A 24,862-nucleotide genomic window follows, 5' to 3' on the forward strand; every position below is an offset into this window, starting at 1 on the left:
TAGAAAACATTGTCAGGCATTGTCTTTAGAAACAGTATGTTTCAATAAGTATACTGATCAGAATGATCAACCAAGTAAGTCTAGTCGCCACTGAAGCCCATAAATTAAAGTAATTAAGAATGTCATAATTAAAATTCTCATAACAAAGTGTTGATTGTCATCTAAGCCGAGGTTTGAAGCGGATGTTTGTGCAACAGCCAATGTGCAATTCACGCGCAGGTAAATGTCGAAACTCTGAAAGAGAACGCTCACTTATGCAACTTATTGATAGCACTTTACTTTTACCGTGTCTTCAGATTTGCGAGACCATTCTAATTATTTAATAACAGCTTTGCGAACATTCTTATAATTTAATCAAGTAAGTTATCTCTAATGGAGAAAAACCCAATACCATTTGTACTTTTTATTAAATTGCATTTAAGCATTTTATAAAGTACAATAATATGTATTGCATGTATTGTATGAATCGTCGTAGATACCGTCTATAGATACCGATCTATATTGATTAAAGATCACATACATCTAACGGACTCGTTAGGAACTTTATCACTCTGAGTGCGAAAAGTTTGAAACGTAATCATGACACTTTTCCAATGCTGAATCTCTCTTTCTTAACATTTTCTTCTACGTCCACGATAGAGACGGTGCGCAACGTTGAACGTTGTGGAGAAATTCCTCGGGTAATCGGTTCAACGGCCCTGCTACAGTGAGCGTTTTATGCTTGTATTTGTGCCTGTGTGATTACTGTTTATGAGTGTGAGTGTGATCACACACACGCGCACAGACCTGCCTCACAAACACGATGGAACCGTTATCCATTCCTATACCTTCGTTGTATGTTACTAATCTTAAATAAAATCATTAACTCTAAATCAGGAGACGCATCCTTTACACACAGAACACAAATGTTATATTTATTTAGACCACCGTAGACATTGACGAGAGCAGGTTTAATAGTAAATTACTACGGATTTTAGTCCTCGCGATGCAATTTACTGCACATTGTACTAGAGCCAGTGAGAGGGGTCTCACCGCGGAATGCAATTAACTTGAAGGTTTACTCACGAAACAGAAGAGTATATTAATTTTAGCTAGCTAGTAGATTTAATATTTTTGTAAGTAACAATAGTGTATTGTTATCCTTCGCTATGCATAAAAATAACGCTATTAAATGAATGAAATAATTTAATGTTACTGTAAGCTTTAGGTATTTAAATATTATCTTAGTGGTGTCCGGGTGTCGGGTCAAATTTACACAATCTCAGTGACCTTTAATCTCATTTTAGATAGCTAAAACACGCGCCTTTGTTAATTCTTGGAATTGACCGTTTATCGCTTCATCTGTATTTTAAAATAAGTTGTGGTCGGGATATTTTATAGTAAATATTATTTAAAAAAACGTAACTATTACAATATTCCATATATATATATATATTCTCATACTATACTACTACTACCAACTCACATATTTTTTTCATATTTAACATTAATGCTATTTGCACAAATAAGATAAGAAATCGTGCCATAAAAAACAAATAAAAAGATTCTAGATAGGTGAGGTAAACAATCCTTGAATAAATCTTAATAGAAAAATATTGCAGGTGTTCGTATTATTGGCGAAACGCCTTGACATTTCTCATTAATTTAAATCATTTACATACCTACTCAATAGCATTCTCAAATTTTTTGTTATCTATCTCAATAGCTGTTTGTTCTTACCTAGTTACATTTTAGAATTATGCTTATATATCATACAGGTGCATAAACAAGGAAAATTTGTAGTTATAAAGTTATATCTAATGCTTCATTAAAATAGTCAACATGGCATGAACAGTCTTCGGCGCAAATTACACAATATAGAAAACCCGTTAGGTTCTCGTCGTTAACCTTTTGCCATTATTAATCAGTATAGCAGCGACATTAATTAATAAAGCCCAAATTGTGTGACATACCTAGGGCGGAAGACGCGACGGACGAGTTTCGAAATAGCGTTATCAAACGTTTTGCTCGTTGTCATACACACTTAACAAGATCGTACAATGTGTTGTGGAAAATTTCAAAGGCTTATTCGATGTTCATGACATAAGGGACAACATAGTAATCGGATTAGAAGCTTCGAATCAATTATCAGATCGAGTTAAATCAATACTATCCGGGTTTCAAGACGAAATACCTAAATCCTGCAGCTGATAATAATTGAACATAACAAACTTGTAAGTGGAAACAATACAGCTGTTTGTGTTGACATTAGCGTATAATTTATATGTCTGTCTACCTTCATAAATGCGTCGTAGGCTCGATTGAGGAATCTTTTAATGGCTATAGAAAAGATTGCAGAATTGAAATAAAGGTTAACAATAATGTTACGTGGGTGGCAGCTCGAGACTTGCGCCGTCATGTCAATCAACGCCCACAATTAGCAACAAATACGATTCCCAAACACACACGAACATTCCAGCAAGCACAATGTTGCAATTAATGTGCATCGGTGAGTGCAGAAGCAAGAGGCTCGCAGTCACACTGACATTGCGTATAGCCCGGCATTCCACAAGGAATGCGGTCGCTTGACCGGCCGCGCACCACCCCGCGCCGACCACGACGCCAGTTCTCCTCCATGTTTTCTTACCCATTTGTATCGTCCACCATATGGAATGTATAGGACCGATTCTAACAAGATTCTAGCCAGATAACTGGATTCATTAATATTGCACTGATAGATCTTTGATTCCAAGAACTACATCCTGCCAATACGAATGACGTCACAAAAACAATTGAAGCGGAAAGTCTACGTGTAGAAACAATTTTAACCTATTCACCGCTGGACATCTGTTACTATATCTACAGTGTTAAGTAAAAATCAATTTATTCCATTGTTTTTATTGTGCGATTAAGAGCGCCACGTCGCGACGCGGCTTCGCAACAGTCAGCCGGCAAAAACATATGGGAAAAATTTCACTTACCTTCGCGGAAAAACCACAGGTCGTTTGTAATATCCACAAACTCGAGCGCACAGATAATCCGGTATTTGTCCGTACAACACAAATATTCACCACACCACAACGACAACATAAATAAAGGCGGGAGGAGTCGCCGATCGCGGGCAGCGAATGCACTCTTCGCACTAATCGAAATGCAACTCGGGGAAAAGCACGGGGCGGGGTTGTCGAATGTCGCAAACGGTCCGATCCAGAGGTCGGGCACTTCGGGATTGCGAGGATGCGCAACACACTCAGTTAGACTGACGCCGCGCGGCGGACTGAGCTACGGGCCAGGGAGAGCTGAAGAGCGGAGGGCGAGAGCAGCGGGAGGGGACTCGCCGACGTGGCGCCCGCCGCCTTTCCCCGCCGATGCCCGACGCTCCATACTGCCTTACTGCCATCTCACTGCTTAGCAACCATGAACCAGCCACTTCGACCACCACCTCTAGCTCTCATCGCTTTTAATATTAATTGAAAACATTTTTTTTAGTAATGCACTGTCGCAAAAATAATGTGAAATTTATTTACGGTTGCGTGGAAAAAAAAATTAACTTAAGTCCTGACTGAATCTTACCTCTAGTCTCATCTATAAGTTTAAGCTTATGTACAGAGTGCAACAAAAGTGTGAATCGAAATATAAAAAGGCTATAGTTTAAAAATATACTACAATTAATTTTGATTACGAATATGGTTGTTATTACTACTATCAAACAATTTTAATTAAAACCACTTGCATAGACGTCCTGTCCAACTCTAAAAAAATTACCGAACAAACCAACCAAATAAAACAACACATCGCTTATAACATTTATTTAATATACGAGATCAAAGGGACATCATCCCAAAATACAAAGATGCTTTAACCTTACAAAAGATATCACCTGTATTGGTACCTATCTAAGCTTAACAAAGATATTTTTTTTTAATTGAAAACTTATAGCCATGGGTGCCAGGCCGGGTCCATACGACACAGATTGTCATGGCTGTTGGCAGCTGTGACTAAGGTAGCGACTTTGCTATCGGGTCCGTCGAACAAGGCGAGAGAGTTCAAACGGTTCATAATCATAGTAACAGCCTTGTTAACCATATTAACAATGGTCTCATTGTCGATTTCCGTGGATTTGTTGTCGGCCGAAGTGCCGGGTGTCGGCACTCCCGACTTGTCTTCTATACGTTTACGGTATCCGGTCACCATTTCGTCACGTAATATCGTTCGTAGGATCGATTGTATCTGAAACAATGGACGAAGTAAATACTTGAATATATAAAATATTTTAAAAGCTATAAATGTTATTTAGGGTTTTCAATCCATTTAAGTAGTAAGAATTTTTTAAGATACATTTTAAAATTAACTTAATTTAATTAAATTGTGATTGACACGGACCGTGTTTCAAATCACAATCTCGTCTTCAGCGCTATCAAATTTAATAAATAATTTTTTTGTCAGCTCCTAAAACTAAATTTTAGTTTGGTTGACCGTTAAAACTGACAATATACATATTTTAAATTAAATCTTCGGTGCGGGGTTTTTAAATACCCACATCATCGCATGATATTGTTTTTGTGAGACTAATAAATCTTAACATTGGATTTGCATTATGCATTATTAAAAGCTTCCTTTTATGCATATCATCAGAATACATTATAGTCAAAAATAAAGAGCTGCAAAAAAGTTTGCTATCTCTGTTTACAGTATACTTATGAAAGGGACAGCTAGAAGTGGCCTTTGAGTATGACATTAAATGTCAGAACTTATTGCCACTTTAACCTTTCTGCAAGTCACAAATATTTATAGGAAGCACATTTAAAACGCATTTTAATTATAAAATCAAAACACTAAAATGTGATTAACTGTATTAATTACAAATCCAATTACAAGCTGAATTTGATATTTTTAAATTTTATCATTCATAAAAAACTTAGTCCAGTTGCTATGTTGCCATTTTCTTGGTCAAAGATTTTTGCCACTAAAAGAAACGAATATGTCAAGCCCACCTGGCAATGCATTTTTGTATTATTACCTTAAAATTAGGCGTAACAAGGCACCTGGCGACGGCAATTGCAGATGCAGTAAGGGGTCCAGTTATTCCGATATTTGTCAGCAATTCTGCGATATTTGGCGTCAGGCGGAATGGTACTGGACGGTTACCGTCCAACTCTCCTACAAAAAAATAGAATTTGTACCGCCGTCATATCTTAAGCCACCACAGACTTCTTTTTAAATATATTATTTAAACAGAGAAAAAAATAACAGTTAGTTTGAACGTAGAAATAAACTAAAATTTCATGTAAAACCTTTATCAATACTGTAATGTAATGTCCTATAGAAAAAATAATAATTTTTCAAATTAGAAATCAAAGTACATAAATCTATATAGTAACTATGTTATATGTGTGTATATTTATATATATATATATATATTATTTTGTATACCGAAAACATAAACCTATTACATTTTAATAGAAAACTCTTTCATATCTCCAAGATCCGTTAAAACCAATAATTATTTGCACATCACAATCTTAGGGTCTCGTAAAACGAGTTCTCTTTGCATATATAAAAACTTTTTTACTTGTCAAACAAGCTTCACATTTAAAATAGCGTCATTAAAAACAAAAAGAAATCGGTTATAAGACTGTATCAAATATTTATTTTAATTATGGTTTTAATTGCTCTATCATGCATGTTACTGCGAATGCATCCGGTTATATTGTGACTAAACCAAAGTATATACATAGACGTAATCTGAAATAAACGGGACAGTAATATACAAAGACGAAAAACTAAACTCTTCCCATGTGGTTTTCTTCCATGGAACTATCTTATTGTGAACAACACTAATACCTGTGGCATTTTTTATTAAAACATTGCACATGCATCTAGGTAACAGCTTATACTATGTATACGATTAGTTTTAGAAATAAATTAGTATTCATATTGGTTCTATGTGACTGAACACAGCGCGATCATCATATTCGATTGGAAATATTATGATATTATTTGTCGCAAACATGCAATGTCCATCAATGTAAATAAATAATATCTATTATTTCACGACATGATTTGTAGCTAAGAATAGATAGTAAAAGAAAGAAATAATAAAGTGAAAATGTAAAACAAAAGACGAAATGTCGCGTTTCGTTTGAGTGTGAACGACCAATGACAATTAAACAAAACACGTATTTTCGTATATTGCTTTTCATTACCATCTTGCTTTGGTTACGGAAACTATAAGAAACGAGTAATAGAAACTATTTGTATTCTTCTGAAAGATTCACCGTTTCGACTCTGACTCTTCAGTATTATAGGCAAACTGAACGATGTGGATTTTGTTACTTGTCTAGTAATTTACTATTATTGATTGAAGTCAACTAATTATTATTGATATCATCAATTTCCTCTTATTATGACCTATACACGTAGTGAAGTTTTATTGCTCTAACCATGTTTTATTAGGGCCATTGCAAAAAAATCCAAAACAACGTTTTTAATGGACTGTAAAATAAATATAAAAATGCAGAACTTGTTTGAGGAATGCAAGGCTAACCATTAATCTTTATGCTTTTAAGGCCTTAAATATCACAGTAATCTTGTGATTTTCATTCCACAAATGTCCCTAAAATAAGCGCAATAAAATTATTCTATATAATGGGTAAAACGTGTATTAACTATGCGTTAAAATACAAAACCTGTTGTCGACATCAAACCATTATCATACGCTTCAAAAATACTTAAATAAATCTTTATATGTACTTTGTTTATGAAAGAGTATTAAACATATCAAGCAAGTAATGAGAGCATTCCAAATCGGAAAGATTAATGTAGGCTTGCGATAACTATGCATAACTTGTAATGGATAATACATTAAATAAAAATACAAAAAAAGACTTTTTATGACTCTTATATGACGGAGTAAGTGGAAAACATACAAAAGAAATGACGAAGACAATTGACGGGAAAATAGGGTAAGATAGAAAAAGTGGGATAGGGGAACTAGGCACAATAGAAAGCACTGATTACATAAAACGAATCGAATAAACCACTTGTATTTACGGTATAATATACTGATTAATCATTGACGTTGTAATTCGAGTTCTGCGACATAATGACAATGGCTGATACCAGCGCCATTGCTCCGACACATATAATTATCTTTTGGCCCTAATTTATTATATTTCAATACTTTATAGTTACGGTAGTTATTCGAATTCTTCTTACAAATTGAAATAACAAAATGCTTCATAAGTAAGTAGAAGCAATTGCTTTATCTTACGATTACTTACGGTATAGGAAAACAAAACACGAGTTAATCCGGCTAATTAGCACGTCTAAACAGATTTTGCAGAATAAAATACATCAAAAGGTATATCTGGGCCAGTAAAAAACCTAAAATTTGATGCCTAAAAGTACAAATAGATCGACATACGCGTTGTTATATTTACTAGTTAAGATTAAAATTTTCTCAGAAGGGAGAATGGCCTTCAAGTGCCCTTCTATAGACAAATCAATAACTCGTGTTTTTGATATCCAAAATTAACTTTTTTGTTTGTTAAGTTCATTTGTAAGGATACTCTTATTTGTAAGGATAGGTCTTCTGAGCTTTGCAGTTTTCTCGTCACGTATTTGTGAATACATTTTTGGCCAGATCGAATGAACGGTCCATTAAATATATTTTTAAATCTCTATATTAATACTAGGGACAGACCTGGTCCTACATGATATTTCAAGCTATGAGGATATTTAACAACGCATGAACCGACTGCAGAACTATCTACCAGATTGATTTGTGAATCTAAACCCACGCCACTCAAACGCATACAAAATAATTCAAATCGGTGAAGCCGAGGCGAGACATACATACGTCCAGTATAATTATATATATATATATATAGAGGTAAGGGTTTTTTTGAGGATAAAGCCACCATCATAAAGCATACAACAATCATACACAGAAACATACGGATGTATAGTTACACGCATTCTGATAGAACAATGCATTTCGTGTTTTAATTGAGTCACAAAAACTTCGATTTCAGACATTCGTGCTAAAGAAGATATTTATTTAACTGTTTAAAAAAATATACAAATGAAAAATATATAATATTCTGAATAATTTGATCATATGCAGCCTAAAATATATACGACAAAGATTATATTATTACTAATAATTATTTGGCTATTGAGGTGTGTGTGAGAATGTGCAATGATGGGTGTGTGTGCGTTATAATACATATACAGTTGACGTACCAGTTGTGTCGTCAACGTCGAACTTAAAGTACGACACGTTAAGCAGCCCCGAGTCCTGGTGCACATAAAGCATGTCGGGGTTCAGCCTCGTCAAATGCAGGACGTACTCTGCAAAGCTAGCCAAGGACAGCTGGAGCGTCATCATCTTGCGGAAGGTCCAATAGTCCGTGGGTGCTGGGAAGGTAGCTGCTGCCCATTCGCGGAGCATTCCACGTGGTACCATAGTGGCTTGCACCTATCGAAAATACAATATATTATATTTTTTGATGTGAAACATCTATAGCCGCACGTAAAACCGATTTCTGGCGTGGCGACGCATGCCGTGGCGACGCACCGCCACGCTATATGATATACAGTCTAAATGCAGTAGTAAATTTCACATTAAAAGTATTTAATGAAAATAATGTTTATTCAAAAAATAGTCATCGTTATCTGGAAAAAAATCGTAGTATTTGATTTTATCATTATGACATATTTAGTTCCTATCACAATCTGTTCTTTTCTGCATATTACTTTCACAAAATAATGTCGATGTTTCACATCTGCCAGGCGTCCCGTGACAGCTCACATTTTTTTATGTTTATTTTTAATGTTAAAGTTATTTTCTTTATCATTGAAACGATTCCCTCTTAATGTTACGCACAATTGTCTATGATGCACGTGCATGTATCTTGTTTTTGTATTCGTTTGTAGTGTATCATTAGTGTTCCTTTAAAAAAAATCTACCCAATCATGAATTATTGTAATCAGAATTTGAAACATTTTCAATGTGTTGGCAATAATAAAAATGAATAATTTAAAAAATAAAAAAATAGAGTTTTACCTCTCGTAGTATATCCCTGAGTACTTGGTGCGAGGCTTGCGATCCTCTCGCCTGAACAGCAGCCAGTCGCTCGTAGTAACGCGCTACTGGTGCGTCGTATTCCAAGCCCCTAAATACAAACATTGTTAATATACATACTGAATAATGTTTTAAATATTAAACATAAAGAAACGTTTTTTTATGTCTTTGTAAAATGGAATAAAAGAATACTAAGAGAATCTTTTGTGTAATAAATACTATCAAGGAGTAGAAATAAGAAACTTAAGTAGGAAATACAAGAGAATCTGGTCACATATACCTGAAAATATTTATATAAACACTGCAACTGCCCTAACAGACGACCATAAATTGACAAGAATAGACTAAGAGAATAAAATTTACAGACGAAACAAAAAAAAGGAAACATACGAAATTAATTAGGAAAAACAAAACTATATAATAAAAAATACAAGAAAACTAACTGGCACTAACAACTAATAGAACTTTTGCCAGTTTAATTAACGGAAAATGAAGGTCTGTTAACCTATGTAATTCGTTAACTAAACCGAATCATATTTGCCCTTTCAGAAGGTTAATCCTAGCTGTGGGCACATTAAGTAACGGGGGACGATCTGACGTACCCATCAGGCACATTGAAGCTAAGGTCAAACTTTAAGTTAAAACATGAACTAAATAAAAGATAAATACATATATATATATATAAATTTAGATAAATATATAAAAATAACTAAATAAGTTACCTGTTTGCACATTCGGTCCTATAAATATCCAATAGAGATAGAGAACTAGGATTATCTTCGACCAAACGCATTTGCGGCGACACAGACACAACTCTCGGTACCGTGAAGTGAAGGAACCTTCTAGAAGTCTCTTTCTGCTTTCCAAGGTAGTGGTTCAACATCCTCAACAGTTGGAGCACTCTCTCTTCTCTTCTCGCGTCTCCTAACCCCGAGTCGTTGACCACAAGATACGGGTATATCTTTCCGTTGTGCCCGCGTATATACAACCTCCGAGCGTACGTATTGTGCTTCTGAACGATCTCGACGCGTGGCATGAAACGCGCGATTCTCACGTGATAATGCGTGTGTTTGGGTAAAAGGAATTCACCCGGCAACTCCACTTCGGCCGTCTTTAGACTGAAGTTGGATAGGAACCGACACTTCTCTTCTATTAAGAACGATCTAAAACGTAACGTACAAATGTTTATATGAGGCTCTGGCAGTATTTGTAATGACTAAAAGCAACGCACATGATGGTTGCGTCAGATGTGAAACTTACTTGGGCAGAACCTTGGTTTTGGCCTCGAGGATCTTGACCCACTTTCTGAGCTTTTGAATGAGATTCTGTAGCTTCATAGCGTTGGGCTGGGAGAAGTCAAAGTCAGCCGTGAACTGAGTCTTCATCTTGTGGAAGACGGGGTCCTGCACCGTGGCCTGCGCCCGCCTGGCGAGACTCTCCGATGCAGCTGAAGAGAATGCACCACTTACAGAACTTGAAACACTTTCTGTAGACATACAAAATGGAGTATGTGTATATCGACGCTCGCCTTTGCACTCAAACGACATTTAACAACTCAAAAAAGCTCATTCCACTAATTCCATTCTGTGTACGACCGCAACATAATCTTGAAAAACAAATCGCATAGCACTAACTGAAAAATAACGGTCATCGGTGACTTAACTACGAACCAAAAGAGGTACCACTGTCAACCGTATGTACAACATCGGACAATCAAGTCATCGGATGCGGGGTCACATTCATATGTAATGGGCAAACATCGAGGGACGTATAACAGAAATTAAATCAAAAGTTCCAAATTAATCGATGCTGATGCAACATTTGATTTAAATACCTACTTATAACGTCTGCTTAAGCCGCATGAAAAAGAATGTTACAGACCAAATAAATGCTTTATCGATCTGTTTGTGTGAGTTCCAAGATCCAGATTGGAGTTAGCTGGTTCAGTTCCTTTTGCGATGAATAAAAACACCATTTATAACAACAGTGACTTTAAAATGAACATGGTTTAACTAATGAAATCATAAAAGCATTGAATGAAAGGGCTTAAATCAAGAATGTTATATCTTCAGACTTATAACCAAATAATTTTGAAAGAATTGTCATTGCGCTTGAGCGAAATTGATACAATAAAAAGTCATTTTATTTAAAAGTGAATGAAATACATAAAATAGAAACTGATAAGAGAGTTATGTTGTAACATATGCTAAGTCATTCCTTTACAGTAGGAAATGGGGGACACCATGTATAGGAAAGATAGCAGTAGATATGGAGTAGGGTTATGTATATATTGTAAATTAAGTTGGATAAATCTTTCTAAAATTCACATTTAGTTCAAACATATGTTTATAAAACGAGTAATTAATACGAGGCGTCGAGTTTCATAGACAAAGAGCTGACAGCTGTCGGTAAGGTTCGCAACTTACTCATGCCGACTCCGATGCCGAAGGTGGAGACGACCTTCTTGATGAAGTTGAGAGTATGGGGCGTGACGGTGGCCACCCCAACGGCCGCTCGGTGGTGGAAAGCGACGACGTAACACTTGGCCAGACCCGCGCGCAGCTGACGTAGCACCTCCTCGTACCAGTTCTCGCGGAACCATACCATCTGCATGACGAAAGAGTATTAGTATTACGTCACTCTTTTAAATGCACAGTATTGTTTCAATGTTATTATTAAATTACAGTAGCCTATTTAACTTAAAACGCTATCATATATGCCTAGATAACTAATAGGGAAACTACTTCCGATGAGTAGCGATGTCTACCGATACAAATTTAATGACGCGGAATAAGTGATACCTGTATCTTATATTCCATAATAAACATATTTTTTTATAGTATTTTCCTTTATTATCATAACTTTTACCGGATTGAAGCTATGTATTATAAGTTTACAATAATACATAGCTTCAATCCGGTTAAAAAGTATTTTCTATAAATATTTCTTTTAATCAAGAATCATTGAATTTTTGCATATAAACAAAAACCAGCTTATTATTTAAAATCCTAACAAACACATACCAATTTAAATACGTTGGCTACCTTAAAAAATATCTTATAGAATATTTATAGGTATGCAATTCATTTCAGAAGAGCGTTAATATCGCTCAGTACCTGATCCACAATGCCCTCCAGCGACGAGAGCACAGTGGGATGTATCTCCCGTTGCAATTGCATGATCTTGGAGCAGCGCCACATCGGCAGCGTCGCCTTGATCGGGCCCGCGTCCGACACACTCGACGCACCGGACGAACTGCCCTCACCGGTTTTTGTCTGAAAGTGAAAATGCACTGTGTCATTGGCTTCTATATTATAATAAAACGATCAGTAATTTTACTTCTATATGAGAAAAAGAAGTGTGTATACTACTATCTAAACTAAAACTCTGTGACATGATTCAATGTGATATTTTTAGAATTTAGTAGTATTTGATTATGATCTGTGTGCTTCAATTATACAGGGCATCCCACGGCGATGCCACACAGAGGGAAAGTACCCCTCGACAGGGAGAGAAATTATTAAAAGAGTGAGAATTTGTCTACAACAGAACGGATCACAATTTGAGCATTTGATAAATTAATTTTTTTTTTAATAAAATGTAAAATTTTATGTTTTAGTTTCATTTAATATGCTAGGTTATTAAGGAAAAAATAATGCTTATGAGTAGCCCTTTCAAACGCTATTATAAAATACATGTCATTTTACTGTCACATTTCGTGGGTTCGATTCCCGGTTGAGGTAGAAAATTTTTAAAAAATCTGTGAATGCAGTTCTACTTATTATTAAAAAATCAAACGTGTCTTCTTTCAGTAAAATATCCTATCATTAATATTTAAGGTACTTTCCCTCCGTGTGGCATCGCCGTGGGACGCCCTGTATATCAATACGAGCGTGTGCACGTTATGAAATTATAGCCAAATAATTGCAATAAAAAAAATAATATACGTATTTCACGAATCAGTTCAAGTTTGATAGAAGCCGTAGTTGTAACGTTGTTTAAAATATCACCATAATCTACTAGTATCAAACCGGTTGAATTGTCATAAATTACTTTTTATATTAACTAATTGTAGTTTGACAAAATCGGTGTAACAAATTTATTTTACGACAGATAATTTAATACGAAACCAAGAAACGATAAAACTAAACATAACAAATCGTCACTTGTATATATATGTCACACTAATAACTTTAATTGTATTATTAAAAATATATCTTACCGTAGAAGTAGATGGCAAATTTGCAGACTGCTCGGCCGTCTTGTGTCTCTCACGTTGTTCTATCTTCAAAGTAAGGTACAATGTTCGGATGGGGAAGTACACTGCTTGAGGGTACAGACGACCCACCTGGAAATTCAATTATCAATCAGTACTTTATTATTGTTTTCTTAAATTGAAAACAATTAAATTTAATGTAATTTACAAATTTAAATAAAATTTATTTCATTTCAGTGTGGTGGTAACAATCTAACATTCATATTTACTAAAAAATTAATTATGATGATGAATACCGAGAAAGGTCACAAAAACCGAATACTGTATTATGGCTTCAATTTGGAACGATACTGTTAAGCACATTATCAAATACAAGTCTTTAAAATAGTAGTATATAATGGAACTTCAACTTAAAAACTACCCTCACTGAAATTGTAAAAAAACCTACTCTCATTAATTGTATTTTTATTAAAATGAAGGTAGCTTTAGACTTACATGACTTAGGAGATTGAGTATAACGTTGCTATCGTATTGCACTAGGCAAGACAGCAATTGCGGTATCCATGGCAACCATTGTACGGGCGGAACGCCCACGCTGTACTTGTCTAATGCTTCAGCTAAGCTGTTCTTATCGTCGTCAAAACTTAACATCCATAGCACCTGAAATTATTTTTTTTCATTTATATCTTTATTTGAGTAGACATTTCATTCGTAGTTAATATTTTAGTATTTTTTTATGGTTTAGTAATTTAATTTATACTTTATTTATGTGCATTTTTTTTTAATTTGCAAAGATATCAATAAAACATATTAAATTTTTTTATAATTTTGTCCTTGTTTAGTTTAATTGTCACACATTTTAGATAAAATAGGTTGTAACGTATACCACAGATTTAGTACTATGTATGATGTGGTACACTTAAATAAATAAATATGTAAATAAAACCTACATATTTATTATGTGATTCTGTTCAATAATATATACCAGTTGCATATTTTTCAAATATTTTTAAATGAATGGTAACTCAGGGAGAATACAGTATTCTAACGGTGAATCATTGAAATCAGTCCAGTAGTTTTTGAGTTTATTCGCTACAAACATATCTTAAGACACAAAATTCTTTCTATCTAAACATTTCTCGATTCTATCAAAAACATTGACCGTTTTTCGCACTCCTCTACTACTGCTTTATTTAAAAAAAATAAAACAACTGTTAATGTCCTTACTCTTCCATGTATATGTGTCGTTGTCATGTTTTGTTCTGTTTGTATCATATAGATATATTAGTGAAACCTATTGTGGATACATCCAATGTGTTTATTTAATATTTTATTTTTAACTTTATTTTTATTGTAAAGATGTATCTGTTTTGTTGCCAAATAAATAAACAAATGGCTTACCTTCGCACAATACTTTCGTGATTTCGATTCATTTTGATGTCTGCACGCGTGTAGAAAGCACGTCATAGCCGACACACCAACTTGCACCTGCCTCGGGTCTCTTATGAATATCTGCTCTAAGTAATCTCCCCATAGAGCCCATGCCTTGACCAATGTATCGTGAAGTTGAACCGCTGCGGCGAAAGCCTTATTCGCGTCCTCAGAACGTCCCAATTGTGCGAGTAGAAGGCCTTTGAAGGCATAAAACTCGGCTGTCATCTCCTTCGTGAAGTACTTGAAGTTTGTAGACTCAATCATGTCCAAACCCTCCTGCAGTTCGTCCTTTCCTTCGGTCCACGACATTTGTATGTGGCACTTGACTTGTTGCCTGATCTTTTGGAAGCAATCCACTATGGGGACGCTTGGGATGGTGTAGATGCGGTGAAGTGAGTCGAGACACACACCAGATAGGTTGTGCTTTCTCGCTATTTTCGCGAAGTGTATAATGGCCTGGAAATAAATAAAATTCATAAAAACGCTTATGTATCAAAACCTTATATCTGTATACAAAAGGAAGTCATACGTAAATTATATTAATATACTTAATATCCTATATTACGACAACGAGATTAAATCATCACTTGATTAATTTTATTGGTACAAAATTTGTTTTGGGCAAGAAATACGATTTTACCAATAAAATACGATATATTTATTATTGTCATAATAATAAAAAAAAATAACAGTGTTTTTTTAATTATTAGAAAGTTTTATTAGTTCAAAACTGTTATTTGTTTGTTAATGTTGCTAGAAGTACAAAACAATATACAGTAATGATTTATTTAAAAAATATATTATCCGAATGACAATCTACTACCATGAGTCATAAAAATACCTGGGCACTAGCATGTACTCCAAGCATACTATGGTTGGAGGCATGATCGGCTTGCGAGTCGTAATGAGAGGCGATGAACTGGTAGTGGTGCTGTCTCCAGGTGAAAATGGCGCCCCAGTGGGATAGTGGGTCGGCCACCACGGGCAACCGGTTGCGCCATGTCTTCACAATCGCTTTCATATCGTGTAACGACGTTGGACGGCTGTGTACTAGGCCCTGCAATAATTTATATGATTTAATTAAAGGTAATGTAAATAATCATAGACAATATAAACAAATTTGTCAAAGTTTTGATAACTTACATTATTTAGAATGAATGCCGATTTTTTTAGACACTCTGTTAGTAGGTTTAACTTATTACTATCAGACATACTTATGTCTGCACTAAAATATTTATGTACATTAAAAAAAAGTAATTATTATTGCTTATTCCCAGTATGATGGAGCACTTTCTTATAATATAAAATACTATTTTATAGCTACAAAGTCTATAAGTAAATCTAATAATTTTTAAGTTCATGTAAGTTATTTTATGTACAAACCAAAATTAAGCTAGTATCAAGTTGCTACTCTAAGACCCAGCTGCAAGATCTACAACTTTCATCATGTCACATACGAATCAAATTTTATTAGATATTTATAGTATGTAAATTAATATTATTTGTTGATAAAAGCTGATTGGCATCTTGATAAAAAAAAATATTCTCCCAATTGTACATAAAAAATAGATTTTCATTACGAAGAACGTTTTGTTTAATAAAGTATGTGATCTGTTACGAAGTTGGGTGGATGTATGAGTATGACAATAGATCTTACTGTATGTATTTGAGCAGCCTCACTAAGCTCCATTAACTGTTGGGCAGCTCTCAACAGCGGCAGATGAGCGTGTGAAACCAGCTTAGGCAGGCGGCGCCACTCTCGCAGACATTGTGCTGCCGCCGCCTCGGCGTGTCTCTCTACACCGCCTAACTGCTGTTCGCCATGGGCACAGATGCATAAGTAACCACGGTAGAGGTTTACCACCCAACCTGAAAAAAAATAATATAAGTCTAGTAACGAACTATTATGATAACCGGAAATATTTTAACACGTTTCAAGATACGTGTACTTCCTACATCGTTGGTGTTACGCTGCGAGAGTATAGCCATTACATTACATTGCATTCATTCATTCGTTATATAGCAATTAACATTTTATTATTTCTCTTGTAAGAAAAATAATTGTTTATTCATTTTAAGTAGATACATTTTCATTCCTATGTGTAAGATTTGGAAACCCTATTAAGTAAAAAATACCTGTGTTCCTTACCTACCTGCTCTTCCATAAACAAACTTAATTCTCAATTACTTTATAAACTACTATTAATTACATTATTTAACCTATTTTATTTATCTTCAAAATCTTCCATTATTTAAATCAACCCGATGATCTACCCAGGCACCGGATATTTTAGTCCTTCGAGCCGGTAGAGCGTATCAATTCTTAATAGATTGTCAATGCACTTGCGAACCTCTCAGAGGTGTGAGTAGCTGGGCATTACCTAATATCAGGTAAGTGCAAGCCAACTAAGGCACATCTACGCAAAAATGCGCTATGATTATCAAGAAATCGTTCCTAGGTAATTTCTGGAAATATTGTACTTTTTCTAAATAAATACGCTTCCAAGTTTCCAGGCAGTGTAAGTTCCATTCAGTCATGTCACCATTAAAATAGATAATTATAAAAATTAATAATCTTCAATCTCGCCAAGCTACATACCTAATTCTTTGGGACAGTTATATTCCACTTCAGCGAGCGCTTCTTTCATAGTGGGCCAATTTGGATTCCTCCAAGAACTTTCCAGAATCAAGAAGGGGTCTCGTACATTTCTCGTCAATCCGAGCTCAAGTAACGAGTCCCACTGGTTCAATTCTTTGGCACATTTGATCCAATGCTGAGTCCAAAGATTGCACTCTTTATGCATATTGTATGATGATGGATTTGCAGAATACTCCTGCTTCAATTTGGCCATCGCTACATCATATGCTGCCTGAAAATCAATTATATAAAATAAAATAATGTATTTGCTTTATTCTAATAGGAACAATTGTAGCCTATTATTTAGGTAGGTAGGTAGGTGGTAGGCCAATTGTCGCATGTTTTGTTGATTGAACCAACGATCCGATTCAATTTCTGCGCATTGTTAAGCAAATAATACCGGATGATAGAGAACAAAGCAACCTAAAACTTGTCTCTAAAGGAATATTATCAAGGAGAAGAGAATATTACTAAAACTATAGCTTTTTAGGGTGAAAATGTTATTTCTCTCAGTTAAATGTTGTTTGCTGAATGTTTATTTAAAATGTAAGTTAACTGTCTTTTTCAAAATTCAGATTATTATACATTATAATCTGTAGACAAATATATTGGCAACAATAACTGAAAGTACCTGTGCTTGTTCAAAGAATCCTTGTTGTTCATAGGCGATGGCGACGTTTGTCTCGCGGTACCGCGCGTGTTTCTGCCATAGTCCGGACCACATGTCTTCCTCTTGAAGAAGCTCGTACATGTCACTCAATGACTCCATTATTTCCTAAGAGAAATATATTTATTACAAATTAATATAACTGATCTAATTAAATTAGGAAAATTATTTTTTTGATGTTTATAATGTTTTTCTTTATTAATTGGATTTATTTTTAATCCCTTCAGATACAAAGGCGGTTTTTTTTGTTTTTTCTACACTTTTAGTAAAGTAAATTATATTAAGCAATAATAAATTTAAAAATTAAATTCTAAACAAAATTTTATTCTGATCCCATTTCAATTCAAAGATTTTTTATTATACACTTAACTACACACGACCCAAAAATTATAAGTTCCGTATACAAAAAGTACTAAGCTACTAATAATAATATTTGTTTAGTTTATAGAAATTGGAGATAACACAATTGAGAAAAGTTCTACTGTTAAACTACCCTCACATACCCTACATTTCTTTCCATTTATACATATGAAGTCGTGAAATGGTTCTTTGAATATTCATTATAAGAGGATTAAAATTAAGGCTATAATATCAAATACTAGCAGACTCGGCCAAGCGTTGCTGTGGCTAAGGTTTTTGTTATATTACATAGTAGTAAATTAATCAAGGGAAACCGTAGGAGAACTTATGTGAAACGTTGGTACCACGACACGGACCTAAACTAAACTACCTTTAACTCAGCGCCATCTGTTAGAATTGTATCAAATAATAAACAAATGTTAATGTTATCGTAATTTTAGTAAGGATGCCTTTTTTTTTGAAAATGAAATAAAGCCTATGTCACTCAGGAATGATGTAGCTTTCCAACAGTGAAAGAATTTTTCAAATCTGCCAAGTAGTTTCGGAGCCTATTCAATACATACAAACAAACAAAAAATCAAACCTTTCCTCTTTATAATATTAGTATAGATAGTATAGATTGACTTACAGATGGTGTTGTGGTTTCTACATCGTAATCGTAGATTTCAAGCGCATCCCGACTCGTCTTGCCAGCGGCTTGATCGATGGCCATTTGCTCAAGATTCAGAGTCATCCGGTGCCATAAATTGTGAGTTTTGCCGAGATATTTCATCATTGGACTGTAAACAAATAAATATAGTTATTATTCTGTGAAATTAAGTTTATAAGTTTTGTCTAAAATATATATTTTTATTAATGTCCCTTTCACTGTTTATATGTTTTAATTGCATTTTAATTCCATAAGTTTTGTCAAAGTACTATAATATGTCTGGTGCAGTTTTGCTCTTCTTGCTTTCTTCTTTTCTTTTGCAAGTATACACTGTACACTACTATACTGTATACTTGCATCGAAGTGTTTTTTTTTTAAGTTAAGCATGTTCCGTGAAATATCGTGAGTTTATTTTATTATAACTTTTAATTCTCATTAAAGTAATTGCGTATTACACATAATGCGTATAACAATATAGATTAGTGTTAGTATTAAAAGAGATTTTTAATAATAACTGTATACTTACGGTTTTATAGAGATTGGTGGGTTACACCGCGCCAATGCTTCAATAAACGTGTGCAAAGCGCTTATTGGCAGGTGCGGTTGAATAACATGGACTCCCGAAATTATGAATGGAACTATTTCATTCATAATTGTCTGTAATCGAAATACTACTGTTAGAAACTCTTAACAATATTTAAATCTCCTTTAATAAAGAGGAAAGATAAGATTTTTTTTGTTTTTGGTATGTCATTTACTCAAGAAACTTACTACTAAGTGCGATATAGAAATTTATTTCACTAATAAGCTACATTATTTGTGAGTATATGAGAATAATATTATCTCAGAAAAGAAAGTATGTTTTTTTTTTTTTTTATAGAACAGGGGGCAAACGGGCAGGAGGCTCACCTGATGTTAAGTGATACCGCCGCCCATGGACACCCTCAATGCCAGAGGGCTCGCGAGTGCGTTGCCGGCCTTTTAAGAATTGGTACGCTCTTTTCTTGAAGGACCCTAAATCGAATTGGTTCGGAAATACTTCGGTTGGCAGCTGGTTCCACAGAGTGGTGGTGCGCGGCAAAAACTGCCTAGAAAAACGCGCAGTTGGGTTTGCGTGTTCGTCCGCCCGGAGTTAATACCCCGTATACTTACCGGGAGTTGCCTTTCATCAAAAGTGGTCCAGAGCTTCGGGAACAGTCTCAACCAAGTGTAGTGTGCGAGTGTTTCGTCCATATGACAAAGTTGCGCAGCGGCGGCTACTAACTGTTCTGTGCGCACGCGCCGAGCCAACTCAAGGAACTCGGATTGCTTCGCTATTATTTGATTAAGTGTTCGCTGCCTAAACACAAATAAATGTAAAATAATAACCAACACAAAAAAAATATCCTAATATAAGTACCAAAAAGGTCCCAAACAAACTTGCAAAATTTCCAAAACTAAATAAAAGTTTATTTCTATGAAGCCTATATAGTTTCACTTAAATCTTATGGAAGCAGAAAATTTATTTTTCTCATAATATTTTTTATTATTCATGAGCTATAAAATCATTTTTTTTATAAGGAAGTAGCCATATTTCAAAGCTTTTTAACCACAAAATAAACTAGTACTACCTAAGAAGTTGTTACAAGCAAAATAAAAAGTATCTATGATAAATTATAAACAAAAAAACAAGTATATTTTCTGTTAAAAGTAGTTAAATTAATAAATAATTAAGAACATTATCTAAAAGAGCGTAATTATGGTTGCAAAATGTACTATTTTTTATGAATAATTATGGCCTCACCTATTAGGAACATTTTTAGTCAAATCTTCCTTTTGTGTAGAATTGGAGTCCAAGTCCATATCTAAGACGTCTTCCTTGTCGGGGTCAATGGAGTCACTGAATCCATCGGACGACTCTTCTTTCACGTTGCTAAAGATCGCGAAAGACTTGCGCTCTTCGCTATCTGCCCAGTTTATCACCGCAGTGATATTGGGCAGAAGATATTTTGTGTTTGACAGTCGAATTTGGGTACCTGCAAATGTTTATTCAATTATATTACTATAAAATTATTTAAATACTATAATCGCTTTATCTATCATAGTACTTCATGTTTAAACAATCTATACCTTCATACAATTATATGTAAGCAATAATTAATATCACAATAAGTACGAGAAAATAAGTTGGTAATAAAAAAAAACAATCACTAAATAGAAACAGAAATCTGGAGCTAAGACCGTGGGTTATAGAGCAACTTTTTATGTTGTATTTTAAATGTTTTTTGTTTATGTTTTTAAAACAAGCGGGGCCCCTTATTAACTAACTTATTTATTTGTAAGTTCTAAAAGAACGTGTATGCATAAAAAATACAAGAAAATATGACATCACAAATATAACACACGTACACATAGACATCAATTACATTAGAAGATAAACTAGGAAGGGAAAAAATTCAACAAACAACTACATATAATAAATAAATGAATACTTAAACCACATTAAGAGCATGATAAAAAAAGTTGGAAACTTGTTATAGATATCAATATTTTCAACAATGTTAGTAACTGGACCATTAAAAGTAGCAGATAAGCGAGGCCTAGGTACGTAGACTTTTAGTTCTAGTAACTCTAGGATTACCCTTTGTAATAATGTTAGAAGGTTAGTATGAATAATAAGTACCATAAATTTTAATAAGGTAAACACTAATTTAAAAAAAGAACGGTATAAACTATTTTACTATGGTAAATAAACAATACTCACTCGAAACGCAAGTGACAAGAAGCAACTCCAAACACTGTTTTATCCAGAAATGTTGTCCAATATGCTCCCAGTTCTGAGAGCAGATGATGTAAAGGATACGATCGAATAGTTTCTTCTTAACGCTCGCGTCGTACACTTCAAAGAACTTGGCGCGTATGTTCGGCTGCGTGCAGCGTAGACCCGCTAGGAAAGCTGGTTCTAGCTTCATCGATAGCTCTGTTACTTTCAGTTGTTCGTCCCTGTATAAAGATTAATTTGATTTATAACAAATGATCTTATTCTCTGACCGTTAGTTGCACGATGCATGTAATAACCAATATGTAATTGGTAAGAAAAGTAATTATATATTTTTATAACAGCTCGTTCTATGGACAGATTGTCAATTCTGCTGTAGCCTGTTGGGCTAGCATTGATTATTATGAATATAGTATGAATTTGTGCTTTATTATATTTTTTGTTTAAATAGGTAAAACTGTGCTTTATGTTTATGTTTGAATGTGTATTCCTACGTGTGTATAATATAATTATATTTATTATTATATTGTTTATTGAGTAGCTGTAGGAATACGTTAATAAAATAAATAAATAATGATATAAATAATGGAACAATCACATTTTTATCCATTTAGTAATTTATTTTACTTGGCGAATTTTTCTTCAAATATAATTAATATAAAATTATGACACCAAAAATAAATTATGCCATGCTAAAGAAGAGAAGTCAGATTCTCCCGTGCGTGAATATTACAAAAAATATGCATTCCTGTTTTTTATATCAGATATTCAAGTAAATGAACATGTTGGAACCTCTGTGTTTAAATTTTGGAAGAAATAATTTACATTATAAGCAAAGTTTTTATTTATATAACCAAGCTATTACCTGTAAACATAGTTGACAAGATCCAAGAAGTGAGCGTTTAATTCCAGATCATCCGGAAACCGTTTCTCCACATACTGCATTAGCTTCACGAGAAGAATGGACTTTTCTCTGAGAGATGGCGCCGCCAGAGCACTTGAACTTGTAGTGCCACGATTCTTTACCCATTCTTCAACCATACGGGTAATGGCTTTCATTACCTAAGGAATTTAAAATATGTTTAGGCCAATACCGCTCAGAATACCTGGTTTGATAACAAATTAACAATACTTAGTTTGGTAGGCAAACGAGAAGGTACCAAGACGAAGAAAACATGAGGTCTACCATGAAAGCCAACATAGAAATGTGTTCGATCCCATGCAATCAAAAATTATGAAACACCATTTCAATCTCTCTACATCATTCTATCTGGCAAAAGTCATCAACCTACTAACGCCCAAAGCAAAAAACTCTCAATCCATTTTTGACCATCTGTGATAGACATCTTCATCCAAATATTTATAAAAAAGTGAAAATAACTAAACGACGGATTGTAATAGGCATCTGGTGATACAATAAGTAATTCTATCTATTTATCCATAGTAGGTCGGATCGGTGTATGTGGATAGACCTTTGTATAAAAAATGACAGTTCAACTGTGCCAATATCCTATCTTAAGATTTTAACTTACACCAGTTTTTAAAATAATTAAAAAGGCTATTTGATATGTTGTATTTGGTTTATATTGATGATCAAATATGATAAAAGAGTAAAGAGCGAAGAGATTGCATTCTATCCGTCGCCAAAAATTGCTTTGGTAAGGTTTGGTTATTGGGATGCCGATAGGAGATCGATCGACTGTCACGGTCTGATCTCAGATTTTTTACAATCTGTGATTAAAGATTAATTATAGGGTTATCTATACAATAAATAAATAAAATAAAAATAAACCTTATTTGCCCTTTACACAATTCAAAACTAAGAACTAAACCATCCCATCAATGGATTTTAAAAACCTATGCAATTTAATAAATTATTAAGTATTGTAAGCTAATTTAGATGCAGAAAAGTCACTTGACTTGTAAGTATGATTCATTATATCTCAATAATAATATAAATGCATACCTTTGCGTCACTCGTTTTCTCTATCAACCCGACGAGAATAGTTCCGATGAACGTCTTCCTTGTTTCGACTGGCATCACTGACACCCTTGCTTTCAGTAGGTCCAATGCTAAAATCTAAAAAAAAAATAACTCTATAGCACATTTTCTATTAAAACTTTTCTCTAAGCCTACTAAATTGAATGCTAGAGATATACCTAGACATATTTCGCATTAAAATTATTCTTTTAATATTAAGAAGGCAGCGTAGGAATAATTATTTTATTAGAATATTATTATTCGCTATTTTGGTAGATTACTTTAACTGATGTGAAATGTTTTATTTGGTTCAAAATACTTACAAGTAAATCCGAGGTAGCGTTATCCGGATTCGGTGCGACATGGTCTCTGGCCATTCTCTGCAACACCCGCATTAGAGGTAGCAATAGTCTATCCACGTAGCCTGGACTTGATGTGCAACATGCCTGGGATATATATATTAATGTTTTTTCTTATAGGTTAAAAAATAAACCAACGGAACACACAATTATTGGAATAAACACAAGGTTACCGTTTTAAATAAGTAAACTAATTTCTTTAATATACAGATTAGATTGTTCAAGACAAATTAATTACTTATTAAGTAAATAGTTTACTTTTTTTTAAACAAAATTATATCCTCGTTTGTATTTTTAATAGTGTCACTAACATAATAGTCTCACGTATTCAAAACGTTAAATATTACCTTAAAATAGATATCAGAATCTTAAATCTTAACCACAATTTTTTTTCTATATGAAGTGTTATCAGTAGCATAAGCTTAGATTGTGAATTAGCATGAATACTAAATTAAACTTAAATAATTTAAATACCTTTAACATCATTAAAGGCCCCAAAAGCGAATTAGCGCCAGTTCCGGGCGCGGATTTTTCATACGATGCCAGTCCTTCGAACGCGTACTTACTTACGCACGCGTACAAAGTCTCCAATTCTTCGTACTGAAAGTAAATAGACAAGAAATATAATCTGTATCATTTGTGAGAAAGGTAATCACATGTTTTCCATTTAACAGGGTGTAAAGTTTCTTTATTATCTATATATTTAATGTGACTTAAAAATTATTAAAAAATA

The 24,862-nt window shown here is 34.1% G+C and overlaps 2 protein-coding genes across 5 annotated transcripts in view; both read right to left on the minus strand.

The window, feature by feature from the left end:
* The window catches only part of LOC110994226 (fibronectin type-III domain-containing protein 3a), a 31,107-nt gene extending 27,823 nt beyond the window's left edge, over positions 1-3,284 (minus strand). Inside the window, exon 1 of the mRNA XM_022260761.2 lies at positions 2,961-3,284. The gene's annotated coding sequence lies outside the window, so the exon portion shown is untranslated. The remainder of the gene's footprint in view (positions 1-2,960) is intronic.
* Positions 3,285-3,773: 489 nt separating this feature from the next.
* The window catches only part of LOC110994173 (transcription-associated protein 1), a 39,931-nt gene continuing 18,842 nt past the window's right edge, over positions 3,774-24,862 (minus strand). For 2 of the 4 annotated variants that reach the window (XM_045629927.1, XM_045629926.1), the window contains exons 25-48: positions 24,604-24,729; positions 24,094-24,216; positions 23,756-23,869; positions 22,655-22,851; positions 21,775-22,013; positions 20,815-21,046; positions 20,184-20,370; positions 19,558-19,688; positions 19,011-19,161; positions 17,987-18,130; positions 17,317-17,587; positions 16,375-16,586; positions 15,559-15,774; positions 14,685-15,173; positions 13,779-13,943; positions 13,290-13,415; positions 12,184-12,342; positions 11,494-11,674; positions 10,328-10,514; positions 9,790-10,230; positions 9,050-9,158; positions 8,227-8,461; positions 5,000-5,139; positions 3,774-4,209 (exon numbers count right to left, since the gene is read on the minus strand). In XM_045629927.1, coding sequence (XP_045485883.1) covers positions 3,913-4,209; positions 5,000-5,139; positions 8,227-8,461; positions 9,050-9,158; positions 9,790-10,230; positions 10,328-10,514; positions 11,494-11,674; positions 12,184-12,342; positions 13,290-13,415; positions 13,779-13,943; positions 14,685-15,173; positions 15,559-15,774; positions 16,375-16,586; positions 17,317-17,587; positions 17,987-18,130; positions 19,011-19,161; positions 19,558-19,688; positions 20,184-20,370; positions 20,815-21,046; positions 21,775-22,013; positions 22,655-22,851; positions 23,756-23,869; positions 24,094-24,216; positions 24,604-24,729 — 4,872 coding nt within the window. In that variant the 3' untranslated portion in view covers positions 3,774-3,912. Of the gene's footprint in view, positions 4,210-4,999; positions 5,140-8,226; positions 8,462-9,049; positions 9,159-9,789; positions 10,231-10,327; positions 10,554-11,493; positions 11,675-12,183; positions 12,343-13,289; positions 13,416-13,778; positions 13,944-14,684; positions 15,174-15,558; positions 15,775-16,374; positions 16,587-17,316; positions 17,588-17,986; positions 18,131-19,010; positions 19,162-19,557; positions 19,689-20,183; positions 20,371-20,814; positions 21,047-21,774; positions 22,014-22,654; positions 22,852-23,755; positions 23,870-24,093; positions 24,217-24,603; positions 24,730-24,862 lie in introns of all 4 variants that reach the window. The other 2 variants (XM_045629925.1, XM_045629924.1) reach the window with 1 other exon arrangement.

Source organism: Pieris rapae, chromosome 10 (genome assembly GCF_905147795.1).
Source record: "Pieris rapae chromosome 10, ilPieRapa1.1, whole genome shotgun sequence".
Classification (NCBI taxonomy): Eukaryota; Metazoa; Arthropoda; class Insecta; order Lepidoptera; family Pieridae; genus Pieris; species Pieris rapae.